At 40.6% G+C, this 17,074-nt stretch overlaps 1 protein-coding gene across 1 annotated transcript; it reads right to left on the bottom strand.

Moving 5' to 3' along the window:
- Positions 1-10,272: 10,272 nt before the first annotated feature.
- On the bottom strand, positions 10,273-12,909 carry LOC110872205 (cytochrome P450 CYP749A22). Its single transcript, XM_022120994.2, has 5 exons — positions 12,632-12,909; positions 12,329-12,552; positions 11,540-11,772; positions 11,090-11,468; positions 10,273-10,995 (listed from the first exon to the last, which is right to left on the bottom strand). Exons 1-5 carry the CDS (start codon positions 12,903-12,905, stop codon positions 10,567-10,569), a joined length of 1,539 nt encoding a protein of 512 aa, XP_021976686.1. The 5' UTR covers positions 12,906-12,909; the 3' UTR covers positions 10,273-10,566.
- Positions 12,910-17,074: the final 4,165 nt, after the last annotated feature.

Genomic DNA, 17,074 nt, shown 5'->3' with positions numbered 1-17,074 from the left:
CATACATGTGCATCACATATTACATAACGACATCTCATTATCACCTGCAAACTTTATTGACATACATGATGCCCAAAGCACAGCTAGCACTGTTATCGAATAACTCAGAATGCTGACGATGTTCAGTACATAGACAGACAGTGTTTTGAGACCCAGTATGAGCCAGAGACAAGGTTTTACACTAGTAAGGTGTGTAGGGAAGTAAGGACCATAAAACTGCATCACTAGGTGATAGTTTAAGTGCTGGAAAGTGCCTAAAACCCACTAAAAGTGCAGAATTCTGTATATTTCAGCAAAATTCAGCTTTTTAACAAGCTAGTAATGTGCAAAAATATGGCAAAATGGTCATGTATGCTTTCCTAAGTGTCGAGAATTAAAAGTGTCATAAAAGGGTACTTAAAGAACACTAAATGGAATAGTTTGACGCTTTAACGAATCGGTATCTAACCGAACAACCGGACATTACCCGGAACACCAAAATTTTACTAAAAGCATTGTTTTATTATTTATGCGCTAGTTGTAATCCCCGAACGCCCTAACACACTATATAACATACCTTATGCATAACACCTAAACTAATACACTTAGTTTTCAACTAATTACCTACTTATCATTACAACTTACACTTAGACCCCCCCCCCCCATGCTAGTAATTGGCCACTAGGTGGCCTACCCTCAAGATTTACATAATCTTCTCTAAATCTTATTGATCTTACTTAGATTGCCTCAAGATCATGTGTGTACTTTGTGAAACATACAACCCTTTGGATAATAGTGTTGGATGGTTATAAGAAGGATCATAGAGTTCTCATTCTTCACCATACTTCTTCTTCCTCTCCTAGCCATTCTCGGCCGAACACCCCTCTCCACACCATCACCATTTTCATTTCAAGTTCATCCATTCCAAGCTCCTCACAAGGTGTAAGAAGCAAGATTAGAAGGTTTGGTGCTTGTGGATCTTGAAAGACCTCCATCAATTGCTTTTATCCACCACATTCATCACCTTCAACATCAAGTGTTCATCCCTAGCTTAGAGCTAGTAGTAAGACCCTATAACCCTTGTTACTCCTAATTTTGGTTGGTTAAAAGATGTAGTATGTTGTAATCACAAGAACACTAAAAGACATAAACATGAATCTCTAACATAAAGCTTAACATATGATGAAATAGTGATGAAACTATGTTGTTTAGTAAATGAATGATGTTTGCTTGTTATTTACTTGAGATTATGATGTTGATCATCATAAGGAGCTTGCTAGATTATGATTAAACACATGATCTAGCAAGTTAGAGGATGATTATGTGTTAACACAAGAAGATCATCCTCATATATAAGCATGAACTTGAATAATAAGATGATTCCTTGAAAAATAATAAACAAAGTAAGCTAGTAATCTTATGAATCTAAGATTTATGAATGGTTTTCCAATAGAACCAAGTTCAACATATGATTTTTAGAAGATCTTGGTTTTTACTAAAATCTACACTATTTTTTGTGGTAAAACAAGTGTAGAAACACAAGAGAAACAAGAATATCCATAAAGAAACGTTTTTGTAAAATATGTTTACAAGTTGTAAACACCTAAATTCTTTAAAAATGAGATTTTTAAAGAAATAAACACACTTTAAAAGGTAGCTAAGCCTACTAAATACACTACCAAGTTACTACGAGTTTTTATGAAAACTCAAGTTCATGATCTTTATGTAGATAACTTGTTTTTGCACTTGGTAAGTGTGGATTAATTATTGATTGTTTTGATGATTTTTGAAAAAGAAAATGATATGCTTAAATAGCATGGGCACCTCCATTTTTAGGAGAAACTATGACAAAATTTTCTAAAAATATAAACACTTAAAGAAATAGTTTCTAACAAATATTTACTAGTGTATTTTAACTATGGTTTTCAACTTTGCCATAATTTTTGTCACAAAAATACAAGTATTGGAGGTTGATTTTTATAAATAAAAATGGGTAAATATATATTTAGAATATATTAAGACACTTGTGTGAATATTTGTATACTTTGTGAAATAGTTATAGTATTTTAGGGTAAAATGATATAACTTAATATAATACCAAGAATTTACAATCCAAAACAATACCAAAAATCAGAAGGAATAAACGTATATAAGTTACACACTTAAATATTGGCAAACCAAAGAAGAACGTAACTTATAAAATATTCCGGAGAATACCGTTATAAATATATTTTTGGTAAATATTATTTTGGATACAAAGGGAATGAAAGTATGATTTTTATTATTATTACAAGTTATATCATACTTTGACAAAAGGGAAAATATCATTTTTGGGAAGTTAAAATATATTTTCTTGAATATTTAGAAGATGTATGATTTTTGAGAAAAATATATATTTTCTTGAAATACATTATTGTTAGACAAAATGAGTTTACATATATATTTTCTAAATTGAGACTTGAAAATATATTAGTTTGGAACGACAAATACAATAATACAAAAATACATGTATAAAATACCCCCATCCTTGGAAAGGAAGTACCAAAATAAATACTTGAGAAGTATTGTTACAACAATAATGTTTAAACAATTATTCCAAAATTAACATAATTTAAAGTTAAAATAATTATTATTTTAACAAGTGATTATAACCTGAAATAATATTGGAAACATAAGAAACGTAACTCAAGAACGTAAATACAAAGGCAAGGAACGACCTGTTCGTCTAATAAAGATTAGTACATTGTAGGGAGTCGTGTTAGCTGTGGAGATTTGGGTTACGATTCTGAAGACGCAATACCGTGAGTTCATGTCCCCCTTTTCTTTTAATTGTTTTCAGTTTTATAACTTCGGGGGTGATATACATGTTACAATTGTTTACAAACTTTTTATACATGGTATGATTAGCTAAGGAGGGTTACTTAATTCTTGATCATGTGAAAGGTGGGTATAACACTTAAGGCCATTAATCCTCGTTGTAGGACCGAGGGACATGAGTGATAGATCTATCTGGATGTAGCGAGCCCACACCTATGCGGACTAGGGTGACCCATGTGGTGACTATGTCTTCTTCCCGGAGACAAGTTTGCTAGGCCTGAGTCTTCCTACACTATTTTGCACATACCATTGGCTTTGCAACCCATTGGTGATATGTTTTTCCTTACTGCTACATACCAGGGACATACATTCTTACAGACATACTTTAAAGGTTTATTCATACACTCACACATGAACTCGCTCAACTTTTGTTGATGTTTTTCAAATTACATGTATTTCAGGGAACTAAGTGGATCTGGCAGGTGTGTGCATGTAGTCAAGCTGCGTCATGAATAAAAGATGTCATCCAAGTTTGTTAGAGTTTAGGAAGTGTATCCTATTCCTGGACGGGACACATGTTTCTAAATCCGGTTTTATTTAAAGGTCTTTTGTTGAGTCTTCATGAACTCATTTAAACACGATGTGATTTGTAACTTGAATTTGGCGTCAACGTTTCAGACAAGTATATTATGTTATTTTCAATCTTAAAATTTATGGATGAACTTCTACTGTTTTTATTATATAGCATTGTTATGATTGAATGCTATGGTATTAAGAAGTCACACCAATAATCACGCTTCCGCAAAAGTCAGGGTGTGACACGTTGCAGGTTTGACGAACCTTGAGCTTGTTAATCGTTCAAACTTCGAAGGAGCTACATTGTTCGAGCGCAAGATAAAGTTTAACAAAAGGTCAGGATGGAAAGATGAATCGGACAAGCCTCAGTTTAGATTAAGTTCACTTTAGATCCAGCAACCAACACGGCGCGTTACAAGCTTGTGTATCAGCCCTCGAAGGTTATGGACAAGATCCCATTGATGCCGTTGAAGCAGAACTTTCTCAATGATATGAGGTTGTGGTGTTACGATCCGGATACGCATGAAGCGGTGATTGTATTTAACGGCTATCGTGAGAATTTCCGAATGTTGGATCCGATGTGGATCGTAAACATGTCTGCGGCCGACGTCAACAAGCTATATCGGCACCACATTTTCTACGACGACAAGGACGCGCATCAAGCATTGCGATTTCAGCGCGTCGCTTGCTTCTACTGCTATCGTGGAATTCATGCCCGCAGTTCGTGGTCCGAGAAACACTGAAGACGGAAGATTGAAGACCAAAGACAGTAACATACAAGGGGAGTTTGTTGGTGCACTATTTTGTGTCTGTCACTAGTCTTAGTTTACGATGTATTTTGTACGGTCTTTTATAATTATCGAGTCTGTAATTCGCCGTCGACCAAGTCGGATATCCTCCTATCCAACTTGTGTCCGACAAGTTTGTCTCAGTTTGTTATGTATATTAAATGAACTATGCATGTTGCATGATATGGTCTTTATGTTTGTGTGTGTTTATAAGGTTTGCTGCAAACTGCAGCCAAACAACTAATGCAGCCATCGATGAAACTTAGAGTTTCGTCGAACACTACATGACGAAACCCCCAAATGGTCAAAACTCAAAGTTTCGCCGTGAACAGTGACGAAACTCCTAGAGTTTCGTCAACTGTGGAGTTTCGTCAGGCCCACATGAAGTTTCATCAAGCCCATCGATGTTTCGTCGACTTATGGGCCTGGGCTGCTATATAAACACTTCATAGTTTCACTTTGAAACCATGAGAGCATAACCTGTCTGTAAGCTTTGTGTCAAACTGTGTGTGTATCCATTTGAACATTGTTCTCATCCTCTTAATCAATTGACTGTGATTCATTGGTTATATTGTATTGTTATTATTTGTGTTTAGTTTGACACCGTCACTGGGATTCCGCACTAGTGACCGTGTTTGTGATAAACAAGGATTAGGTTTCGTTAATCGATCCTCCGAGAATCGGGACCTACACTCAACTCTCATGTTTTTATTGCTATGTTTTTGTTATTTATTAACTTTCAAATTTACCTTTTTCTAACTTTGTGATACTAAATTAACTGCTTTGACTTGTAATCTAAAAATGTTTGTGATGCAATGGGACCCGAGCCCGACCCAGAACCTGACCCAGTTTCGGGAATTAAAACTGTTGGAGATAAAGCTGCAGATAATTAAATAATAATGATGGTTTACCTTTATCCTTTAATTTCGTATTTATCTTTATTTTTAAATTTGGGTTTTATCTTTTAAGATTGTTAGCTAAAAGTTAGGATTTGAAAGACTTTAAGTACGTTTGTTTTCTGAATAAAGATTGGTGATTGATTTTTTTAAGAATTCTATTGTTACTGTTTCTCTGATTATCCATTACTGCTGATTTGCGTGAGTAATATCGCATCAGTTGGTATCAGAGCACAGCCAAGCTCAATGGCAGGACGTGATGGTTATCGCCGACAAAGCCCTCGTAGAGACGCCGACCGAGGCAACGAGGATGACGGACGAGACCCACGGGATATCGCAGAGATCGAAAGGCTGCAACAAAGAGTCCGGGACTTGGAGTTGCAGCGGGACGATCGTTATCAAGACACCGACGACGGATCCGTATTCCGGGAGTATGGCGATGTCGACGGTAATGTCTTCGGTCGACCGGGTCGGCACCAGGATACTCGTGACTCTGATCCACTCCGGAGCATGGGTATTAAACTTGAAATTCCTGAGTTCGATGGTCGCCTACAACCAGACGATTTTATCAACTGGATCAGCACTGTGGAGCGCATATTCGACCTTAAAAGCATCCCCGACTCTTACAAGGTAAAGATTGTTGCTATTAAATTACGTAAATCGGCTTCTTTATGGTGGGATCATACAAAAAAAAGAAGGGCACAAGAGGGGCGATCAAAAGTTCAAACTTGGGATAAGATGAAGAAGCTTTTACATGAAAAATTTTTACCAATTAATTACCGACAGGAAGCATTCCTGGAGTACCATAATCTGTCCCAACGGTCCTCTACCGTTGAGGAATTTATTGCTGATTTTGATAGGTTGAGAATGAGGTGTGGTGCCGAGGAGGAAGAAGAGCAGATCATTGCGCGTTTTCTAGGCGCCTTACGGTCTGATATTGCTGAAGTTGTCCAGCTTCAACAATATTGGAGTTTTAATGACGTATGTCGCCTCGCTTTGAAAGTGGAGAAACAGATGTGCATGCGGAGCAAGAATACGAATCAGCGGGCTGGCCCAATCAAAGCCGACCCGCCCCGAGTCAATGTTCCTTCTTCACCTGGACCGCCAATCAGCCCAATCAAAGCTGATCGTCCAGGAGGAACAGTCGCTCCAACCGCCGGATCCTCACGGGTCACGCGGTGTTTCAAGTGTTACGGGTTAGGGCATTTTGCTCGCGAATGTCCTAACAAACACCTCGTCACATTGACGGAAGAACCATTACCCAAGTACGACACAGAGCCAGAAGATGACTTCGAGGAGGGGGCTGAAGTCTTTCATCCCGACAAGGGAGAGGCTCTAGTCATTCAACGGGCTCTCAACATTTCAGCAGCCCCACCCGTTGACGACACATTGTGGCTGCGAAATAACATATTTAGGACCCGTTGCACCTCTAAAGGCAAGGTTTGTACGGTTATTATCGATGGGGGAAGTTGCGAAAACATGGTGGCAATTGATATGGTTGAGAAGCTAGGTCTCAAGACTGAACCCCATCCCGATCCCTATCAGTTAACCTGGCTAAAGAAAGGAAATCTCGTGAAGGTGAATCAGCGATGCCTGGTATCGTTTTCGATAGGGAACAAGTATGCGGACGAAGTTTGGTGTGAAGTTATACCCATGGACGCTTGCCACCTATTGCTGGGTCGACCTTGGCAATATGATCGACGTACAAAGCACGATGGGTTTCGAAACACGTATTCATTCAGAAAAGACGGGGTTAATATCGTTCTTACTCCCCTTGACAGCCGTGATTCGAACACCAAAGCTGTCGTCCTCTCAAAGGCTGCGTTTATTGATTTTACACACATAAAAAAACCCCCTATAATGTACTCACTGGTCTTGATCGAACCAAACAAGGCTGCCGGAGACCCACCAGCTGCTGTACAACCTTTGTTACATGAGTTCGGGACTGTTTTTCCTGAAGAAATACCCGCAGGTTTACCCCTCATGCGAGAGGTCCAGCACTGTATCGACTTCTATCCAGGGGCGACAATTCCAAACAAACCAGCATACAGGATGAATCCAAGGGAGTTTGAGGAGTTACAGAGGCAGGTTAATGAGCTCTTGGAAAAAGGCCTGATTCGAGAGAGCATGAGCCCATGTGCAGTCCCAGCGTTGTTAGTTCCGAAACCGGGTGGGGCATACCGCATGTGTATTGACAGCAGGGCTGTTAATAAAATAACCATAAAATATCGCTTTCCGATTCCACGTTTTGAAGATTTGCTGGACCAGCTACACGGAGCCTCAATTTTCTCGAAAATCGATCTTCGTAGCGGGTATCACCAGATTCGGATGCGACCGGGGGACGAGTGGAAAACAGCATTTAAAACGCGTGATGGGCTTTACGAGTGGATGGTCATGCCGTTTGGCCTTTCCAATGCCCCCAGCACGTTCATGCGGCTTATGAACCAGATATTTAAACCCCTTATCGGGCATTGTGTGGTGGTTTATTTCGACGATATCCTGGTATTTAGCACCTGTATGGAACAACACCTTGAACATCTTCGTCAAGTTTTTTCTATTTTGAAGGAACAAAAACTCTATGCTAACCGGGGCAAATGTCACTTCTTATCCTCCGAGGTCCTCTTTTTGGGTTTTCTTATTTCACAGCAGGGCATTCGGATGGATGAATCCAAAATCGACGCAATCAAATCCTGGCCAACTCCAAGTTCTGTTCACGAGGTTCGTAGTTTCCATGGCTTGGCTTCATTTTATAGACGTTTTATCCGGAATTTCAGCTCAATTGTAGCCCCCATGACTGATTGCTTGAGAGGACAGACCTTCTTGTGGACTAAGGCTGCAGACAAAGCCTTTGAGGAGCTGAAGAAACGGGTCACGCAAGCCCCAGTTCTTGCCTTACCTAATTTTCAGCTCACTTTTCAAGTGGAGTGCGATGCATCAGGGCAAGGCATTGGTGGCGTGCTTAGTCAAGAAACCCGCCCTATTGCGTTTTTTAGTGAAAAATTAAGCGATGCAAGGCAGAAATACAGCACGTACGATAAAGAATTCTATGCCATAATTCGCAGCCTTGGATATTGGAGGCATTATCTTCTTTCGGGGGAATTTGTCCTATACTCGGATCATCAGGCCTTACGGTTTATTAATGGACAACACAAGCTAAATCCTCGACACGCTAAGTGGGTCGAATACCTCCAAGAATTCTTTTTTGTGATTAAACATAAAGCAGGGGCTACCAATACCGTCGCTGATGCCCTTAGTCGTCGCCGATCACTTGTGACGTCATTACGAGTCCAAGTGGAAGGGTTTGACGTCTTTCGTAGTCTTTACCATGATGACCCTGATTTTTCTGACCTATGGAAGGCCTGTAGAACAGCCCCTGCTGGTGGGTACACCATTCACGATGGGTTCCTCTTCAAAGGGGGACAACTTTGTGTTCCAAAGTGTTCCCTAAGAGATGCGATTGTCTTGGAAAGTCACCAAGGGGGACTCAGGGGTCATTTCGGGCGGGATAAGACGTTGAAGTTGGTTCAAGAACGATTTATTTGGCCTCGAATGAGTCAGGATGTCGCACGCACTGTGGATCGCTGTCGCACTTGCCACATAGCAAAAACGACCCACTCAAATGCAGGTCTCTATACGCCATTACCTGTTCCGGATGCGCCGTGGGAGGATGTAAGCTTAGACTTTGTAGTTGGATTACCCCGTACACAGCGACAAAAAGATTCAATCATGGTCGTTGTTGACCGTTTCTCAAAAATGGCTCATTTTGTTCCCTGCACTAAAACGTATGATGCTAGCCAAATTGCCCGTTTATACTTCGCTGAAATCGTAAAGCTTCATGGCGTACCAAAGTCACTTACTTCTGATCGAGATGTTAAGTTTGTGGGTCACTTTTGGCGTACACTGTGGAGGCGTTTGGGTTCTCGACTCCACTTCAGTAGTGCTCACCATCCTCAAAGTGATGGCCAGACCGAGGTCACCAACAGAAGCTTGGGCAATCTTCTTCGTAGCTTAGTCGGCAGCCATCCCCGTCAGTGGGATGAGGTTCTACCCCAAGCTGAGTTCGCATACAACCGCTCCACTCATAGGTCGACGGGTATGAGCCCTTTTCTGATTGTGTATGGCCGCAATCCATTTACACCCCTTGACCTTGCTCCATTACCAGCTACAACACACTTTAGTACCGAGGGGGAGGAGCGGTCTGAGCAAATAAAGAGCATCCACAAACAGGTGCGAGAGAGGATCGAAAACAATAACATCGTATACCAGCGTCGGGCAAATCTTCGCAGAAAGAAGGTAGTGTTTAAGGAAGGCGACCTTGTGTGGATTCACCTCAGCAAAAACCGTTTTCCAGGAGGTCGTTTTGGCAAGCTACAGCCACGGGCTGATGGTCCTTTTAAGATTCTTCAACGCATCAACGACAATGCTTACAAGGTGGATTTACCAGGCCACTATAATGTCTCTGCAACATTCAATGTTGCTGACCTCTCACCGTTCCTGCCAGAAGATGATGACCTATTCGACTCGAGGGCGAGTCCTTTTGAAGAAGGGGAGGATGATGCAATGGGACCCGAGCCCGACCCAGAACCTGACCCAGTTTCGGGAATTAAAACTGTTGGAGATAAAGCTGCAGATAATTAAATAATAATGATGGTTTACCTTTATCCTTTAATTTCGTATTTATCTTTATTTTTAAATTTGGGTTTTATCTTTTAAGATTGTTAGCTAAAAGTTAGGATTTGAAAGACTTTAAGTACGTTTGTTTTCTGAATAAAGATTGGTGATTGATTTTTTTTAAGAATTCTATTGTTACTGTTTCTCTGATTATCCATTACTGCTGATTTGCGTGAGTAATATCGCATCAGTTTGACCCAATAACACCTACACTAGCATATCATGCTGTTTGAATAGATACACAAATGATTTTCCAGACAAAGCACACATGTATACATTGATGTACAGATCGATATTACTAAAAAGTGTTGAATAAAGTATCATGCACTACGCCTCGATCCACGTCAGCTGTGACACGCTTATTGCCTGCTGTAGTGTTTTTCAGTCAGCTGTTACTTTGTTTACTCAGTTGATGCGCTGTTATTCAGTCAGTTTTCGAACCAGCTTTCTCTATTATAACTGATGCATAATTGTTAGACCAGATTGGTTTTGTTTTAATACATTTAATTTGTTTAATGCAATAGTTTCATTACACCATAACTAGCAAGTCATAAACTGTTTCAGTGCAATATAAATAGTTTTTTTGCAAGATTAAGTTACATATCCATTTTCTCTCTACATGGCCATAAAATGAACATTTCGGTTCATTTCTAAGAAACAAAGAAATGAGGCAAGAATAGAGAGAAGTCTATCTCCATACTACTTCTCTGGATGTTGTACTTAGAAGAAACACACAAATAGACAAGATATATTGTTTAAGGTAAATGAAAATGTGACCTGATCAAAGGTGGAAGCGTAAACAATTTATTAAATGCACACTAGTCACAAGAAGCGGAGCTTTATAGAGCTTGAAATATTATCTGAACACCAGACTTTGGGCGAAGTGTGATATGCTGATATGGTGCATGGACATAGTTTGGTGACAGAGTGAATCTGTAATGTTGTAAGATCATCGAGAGGGTTATCTTTGATTCATTTATCCCGAAATTGTTGCCTACACAGATTCGTGGTCCATAACCAAAAGGGAGGAATGCTCCTGGATTGCTGTTAACGACATTGGCAACCCCTTCAGAGAATCTTTCTGGTTTGAAGAGATGAGCATCTTCTCCCCATGTTCCACGGTCTTGATGAAATGGTAATGCCGGTATTTGCAAATTTAAGTTTGGTGGAAGAACCAGATCTCCAACGTGCGTTTCCTTCTGAACTTTTCGGGTTGTGGATATTCCAGGAGGGTACAGGCGTAGTGTCTCATTGATTATCATGCTCATCTGTATGATACGAGAAAAACACACAATTACCAAAAAAAAAAAAAAACAGAAAATAAGAATTAAAGAAATGAGATTGTTAGATCAATAATCTTACTTTCTTGAGTCTTGGTATTCCTTCTGAAGATGGGTTTTGATTACCAAATACTTGTTGAACCTCCTCGCGTGCTTTCTCTTGCCATTCGGTGTGGATTCCCAGAAGAAGAGTAGCCCACGTGAGCAAAATAGAGATCGTTCCGTGGCCAGCAATGTAAAAAGTTCTGCATTCATCAATAATATCCTGTATGGAAAGCCTATAACCGTCATTGACATCATGACGCGAATTCAAAAGTATTCCGAGGTAATCAGTCGTGGAGTTGTGTTCATCTCCTGAAACCATCATATTTTCTCTGTTTTTTATCATCTTTGTAATGATATCTTGAATGCTGGCTAACAGTTTGTCGGTTTCTAAATCCTCTTTATCTTTAAACATCATCCTGTGAAGATCTCAACATTAATATCATTTTATGAGTTTTGTAATCGTCTATATACGATAAGGTAGATTTACCCAAAACCAGGAAGCCTAACTTTGGACAACTGTTTGGCAGCCAACCCAATTAACGCCCCCTGCTTCTGGAATATTTGCTTCCCCTCCTCATAATTACTTCCAAACACGATCTTTGAGATGACTTCCGATGTCATTGTTAAGAACTCTTCATGGACATCTTTCTCTTTGGTTCCAGCATCTTTCCACCGTTTTAGCATCATGTCAACGCTTTCAACCATTGTTGGAACCATGTTCTATAGCCAAACAAACAAGAAAAATGACTTTGGTTGTCCCTAAAAGATCTCTTGTTTTGTTCCGAAACAAGTGTCCTTTCCCATATTCAGGAAATCCGATGGATCAAATATACTTTGGAACTTATATTGTTTTACGTAAACTAATCCCAACACATAAATTCATGCATAATCTTGTTCTCTAGGAACTAATTATTGATCCTGTACTTAATTGTCATCTATAACACAAGGACCATGCTTATTTGTATTTAAACACATATGTATGCACAAGAATAAGTTCTTGTATATGTGCACATAAGACATGCATATAAGTAAACTCTCATGACATGTTTTGACTTTGACTTTGATATTTTTAATACTACATGAAGACAAATGATGAGGGGAATCTGTATATACATATTAGTTTCATTATAAATTTCATTAACATTTTATATTTTCTTTCTCCAATAGATTTTCTTGACTCAATAACAACTCATACCAACACATGTTCATGACTCGGTGGCTTGACTCGGTAGTGACTCCATAATAATTCCCTGATAAATTGTTTGTACGAACTTACTTTCAACCTTTCACCATTGAAAGCGTGAGTAGCTAATTTTCGCTGTGTTGCCCATTTTTCACCTTGAGAAAAAATCAGACCACCTCCAAATATCTTTTTAAATGCAGGTCCCGTGCCTTGTATCCTCGTCGTAAGCTCTCGGACACTCATTATTTGTTTTAGGAGCTCCGGTTCTGTGACAACTAATTCAGGTTGAGGACCTTGCCAATATAGAAAATTCTTCCCTGTATCAAAACAGACATGTAAAACACCTGTGGCGCGTATATTCACGCACGCGTTGAATGAACCATGAACAATACTAACCGTATATGTGCAACCATGAATCAAAGTGAGGTTGAATTCGTGGAAATATGTCGTGTGATATGTCCACGGGAAAGCTCATGGATTGCTTTATCATGATGGAAATTTCCTTCATGTTGCCATAGAAAAAACTGTAAGGAGGTCCGCGTATTCCTTGTGAACTCATTACACGATTTATGCGCATTGGAACCCACCAAAATTTGTGAAAGAATTTGAATAGAGCTAAGAGGACTATAGAACATAGTAGGCTTATCAAAACTCTCAAGAAAGTCACCATTTTGGTAACCGATCGAAGATGTGCAGTGTGAAAATTTATGTGCATATGATGAGTATTATAAAGACATTAAGCTACTGTTGTTTAATCTTTGTGGTTACATCCTGATGACAAAAATGTAGCCATTTGATTAATAGTATTGTTTAATCATTCCTATTTGGAAAAGTATAAAATATACATTTTTTATGCAAATGTAGCTATTTAATATGTAGCCATTTGACTAATAGTAATGTTTGAAAATTGTAATAATTAAGTTTATAAGTTGCAGGCTATAAAGTATACAATACTGTTTTTTAATCTTTTTCTTTGCTAAAGTTTCACATTTTAATAAAACTTTATAGTCGTTAGAAAAAAGAAAAAGATTATAAAAAAAAGTCAAAACATATGGCCAAGAGGGGCATCTTGTTAAATAACAATAGCTATAATGATAAAAAATAGTTTGAAAACTAATGAGCTAACTTAAAATTAGCGAATGTAAAAAATTTTATTTTGACCCTCCAGTCGAAAAGCTCTAGCTCCGCCACTGGATTAACCTATATATGCAGCGACCCCCTTGTTCGAACTGGTTAAGATCGGAACCAGACTAACTAAAAAAACCAGTTAGAACCGGAACCAGTTACGACTTCTGTTGATAGAAAAGGTTTGGGCTTTAAAACCGTTTTATGCACCTTTATACTCCTCTACACACAAACGCTTTTAGTAATGTTTTGAAAATAGGACCAGTTATCGAATCAACTGCACCATTGCTTATTGGTTGGTCTGATAGAAAAATCATAGGGCATCTGATGAAACAATGGTTAACCGGGCAGGGTTAACTCATTGGTCTCGTCAAGAAGGGTTAATCCCTTCCTCCCGAGGATCGTTGACTGGATCACCGGTGGGTTGATCTCCTGCACAAGGAAACAAACCGTGACTCGTAACAAGGAGGATGGGGTGGGGGGTGCTCCTTGTTACCACTCTCCGGCGTAAGAATCAGTAATCTGCTTGGGAAGCAAAGTATGATAGTAGTAGTAGTGAGAGAGTTGTGAAGAGATACCTCAAACCTGGTTTGGGGTTGGTATTTATAGCCGAGGAGTGAAGGAGGAGGATGATGGACAGACTGACGACGTGTTGCACCTTTGCAGGTGTGTCAGGCTTGTCGGGTGTGGAGGTTACGCCACGTCAGTCTGTGACTTACGTAGCCCTAACAGATGACTGTCATTGGCGCTACTTGCACTGGTGTGTCAGTCCCACTTGTCAGGCGTATAGGATGCGGTGCGAGCCGCATCGCTGCCTACGGTAACATCTGATGTTATCGCGTCTCTTGCTTGTGATCAAGAAATACGCGAGATGCGGTGCTAGCCGCATCGTCGCCTGTGGTGACTGTTGCTGTTATCCAGTTTCCTTGTATTGATAGAAGTGTTCACTGGACGCGGTGCGAGGCCGCATCGCTGTGAATACTTCCGTTTTCATACACCAGATGTGATGCTATGCCGCATCACTCTACCGTTCTAATATTCCAGGTAAGTCCTCCATCACTGGACAGATTGGATTCACCCACTGTGTCGATGCGTTCCCGCATGGACATAAGTAGGTTGTTAGCTAACGGGGGTTTTGATAAGGGTAATGGTCACTCGCGGTCGATGCTGACGCGAGATCTGGGACCATACCCCTTCAAGTTCCCCCAGTCTAGTGTTGCTGCCATATGCAAGTTGCATGTGGGAGGAGTACTGGACTATGGTGTTTAGAAGGTAGTTTGGGTCTGGAGAAGATCCTAGACCATGTGGATGGTCTTTGCTTTTTGTAAATCAAGCTGGAGGTCTGGAAGGGTCATTTGACGCCTCTTCCGTACCGGTGAGAATGTTTCGTCTGATACGAAATTCTCAGCCTCGGGTTGGGCGCCAGCTGTTGGTGTGTCGAACCAACCTTGAGACCTTGCTGGGTGTATGCACAAACTTCGAACCAATCTCTGAGATGGTGGTTGAAGGTGTGCACAAACTTCGAACCAACCTTTGAGGTGGTGAACGAAGAAGAGAGTTTTCTGATGTCATGATTGGACATCAAATGATGATCCCTTTTGTGGGGTGTTCATGTTCTTCCAATTAGCTCTCTAGTAACCGCACGTCCTTTGTGGTTACCTCGTTGCTTGACATTGTTGGCCACGGTTGTGGGAACAACGTTGAGTACTTGCGTCATTGTTGGCCATGTTAATGTGATTCTGGATAATGGTCAAATAAACATGGTCATAGGCATGGTAATGCCCACCATTGTTTATTCTATCCATGTTACAAGTAGGGTAACAAAGTCATAAGCAGACTTGTTACCGCTTGTTCGATCGCTTGTTGTTCGACAAGATCTCGTATGATCATAGGGGATCTCGTCCGCATCTCTTCCTTAGGCACCTTCCTTCACGCTCCAATACCGAGGAGTTTTCCTTGAAGTAGTTTCGTTCCTCGATGTGAAGTTAGTTGTGGCTCTTCCGTAGCAACCGTTTGCGGAAGCTATGGTTATGTCCGCAGCGACTCGTGAGTGTCTGCGGTTTTGTCATCCCATATTCGCTTGAAACGGGTTTGTTGCTCGGATGTGGCCCTTGAAGGATCAGGAGTCAGGGTTGCTGATGTGCGTTTACGTATATTCCCTTCCTTCTTCTCGCTGAAGAAGTTGTTTATGCACCCTCTGTGGTTGTGAACCGGATAGGAGGGATTTGAAGCTTAAAGAGAATGAAGGCAATGCGGTTTACCTGTTTCTGAGATGCGGTACAGTCCAAAGAACAACGCTGGTTCTGAGTATCTGACACACCTGAACGGGCTCGTGTGTGTCATTTACGCATATTCCACGTGTGCTCGTGGGTAGTGCGAATAGGTATTATACTCCCTTATAGTGTGGAGATATATATTTTTACCTATTTTTAGGGGTATGTAAAAAAACGACATGCGGTATGGGTTATGGTGACGTATACCAGAGAAACCGCATGCCGTTTATAATTGGATAATGTAGTCGCTTTTTGTTGCATACGTGGCTGATCTCACGTGTGAGTTGGTGGAAGTTGGTGAGATCATTCTGGCATGTGCTGAAATGAAAGGACATTTGCACTGCCCGAGGCATTAAATGCATTGTAGCAAGGAGTGTAAAGGTCTCTCTTGTCAGGCGCGTGGGCGGCCACGCGCGCGTGGTAACCGTCAGCGGAAACGGCGCTTGACACGTGGTGTCGCGTAATTCGCTCTTTTTGAACGTGATGATTCGTTTTCTCCCTCCGCATTAATTGCGATGGGTATATAAGGGGAAACCGTTCGTGGTTTCCCCTCACTTATTCGAAATTTCAAAAATTTGCCGGTGAGAGAAAGAAGGTTACTTTGTCTTCTCCGATCAATTGTTTGAAGTTTCCGGTGAGGTTTTTTGAGTTTTTCGAACTCATTTTCTGTATTTCTGATGGCTGAACCATCGAATCCACACAATGTGGAGGGTGAGAACCCTGAACAGCCGGTAGTGGCGGCATGAAGACGAAGATGATGACGTCGATGCTCCCGGTGGTGGGTTACCGGTGTTGAAGTGGTCAAAGGGTGGTTTTAAAAACCTGATGACCACCATTCATATGGTCGACGAGTGGGAGGCTACTTATCCACAAGAGGGGGATACCGGTGCCGATGCTCCGGCCGGTTATATTACTATGTGGGCAGATTTTTTCACCGAAGGCAACCTTCGGTTGCCGGTTGTAACAACCCTCACCCGAAACTATAAATTATTATTTTATTTAACCTATAGGAAACCCTAATTGAGACACCCAAGTAATTTAGCATAAACCCTAAAAATTTTAGAACAATCGGAATCAGGATTAGGACCCCTAAAACTCAGGGGGTAAACCCTAGCTTACGATTATCCATATAATACGCTGTCTAAATTGAATTTATAAAAACTGTCGACTCACCTGAGCTAGTTGGACACGTACCTACCCTACCCTAAAAATGACATCCCAGGCGATACGCGGGAGGTTCCCCGAATTCTTCCGCGACACGCGGGAGATGCAAATTTTCAGTATAAATAGAGGGCCTTGGGACTTGAATCTGGGAGTTGAAACGACGTAGAAATTCCAATTCTACGCTGAGTTATAGTTCAATTACTATAAAATCACTAATTAGTAGAGGGGATGCTGCTACGATACAGGGTATTAACTCGATCGCTATTACGATTCATTT

Source organism: Helianthus annuus, chromosome 8, assembly GCF_002127325.2.
Source record: "Helianthus annuus cultivar XRQ/B chromosome 8, HanXRQr2.0-SUNRISE, whole genome shotgun sequence".
Taxonomy (NCBI): domain Eukaryota; kingdom Viridiplantae; phylum Streptophyta; class Magnoliopsida; order Asterales; family Asteraceae; genus Helianthus; species Helianthus annuus.
This window is presented reverse-complemented; position numbering and strand designations above follow the sequence as displayed.

Excerpts from the sequence above, each read along its gene's own strand:
- LOC110872205 (XM_022120994.2), bottom strand. The coding sequence starts at position 12,905 with ATGGTGACTTTCTTGAGAGTTTTGATAAGCCTACTATGTTCTATAGTC. Across the intron at positions 11,469-11,539 it reads GTTAGGCTTCCTGGTTTTGG|GATGATGTTTAAAGATAAAG; the intron begins GTAAATCTACCT and ends AGATCTTCACAG. Across the intron at positions 10,996-11,089 it reads GAATACCAAGACTCAAGAAA|ATGAGCATGATAATCAATGA; the intron begins GTAAGATTATTG and ends CGTATCATACAG.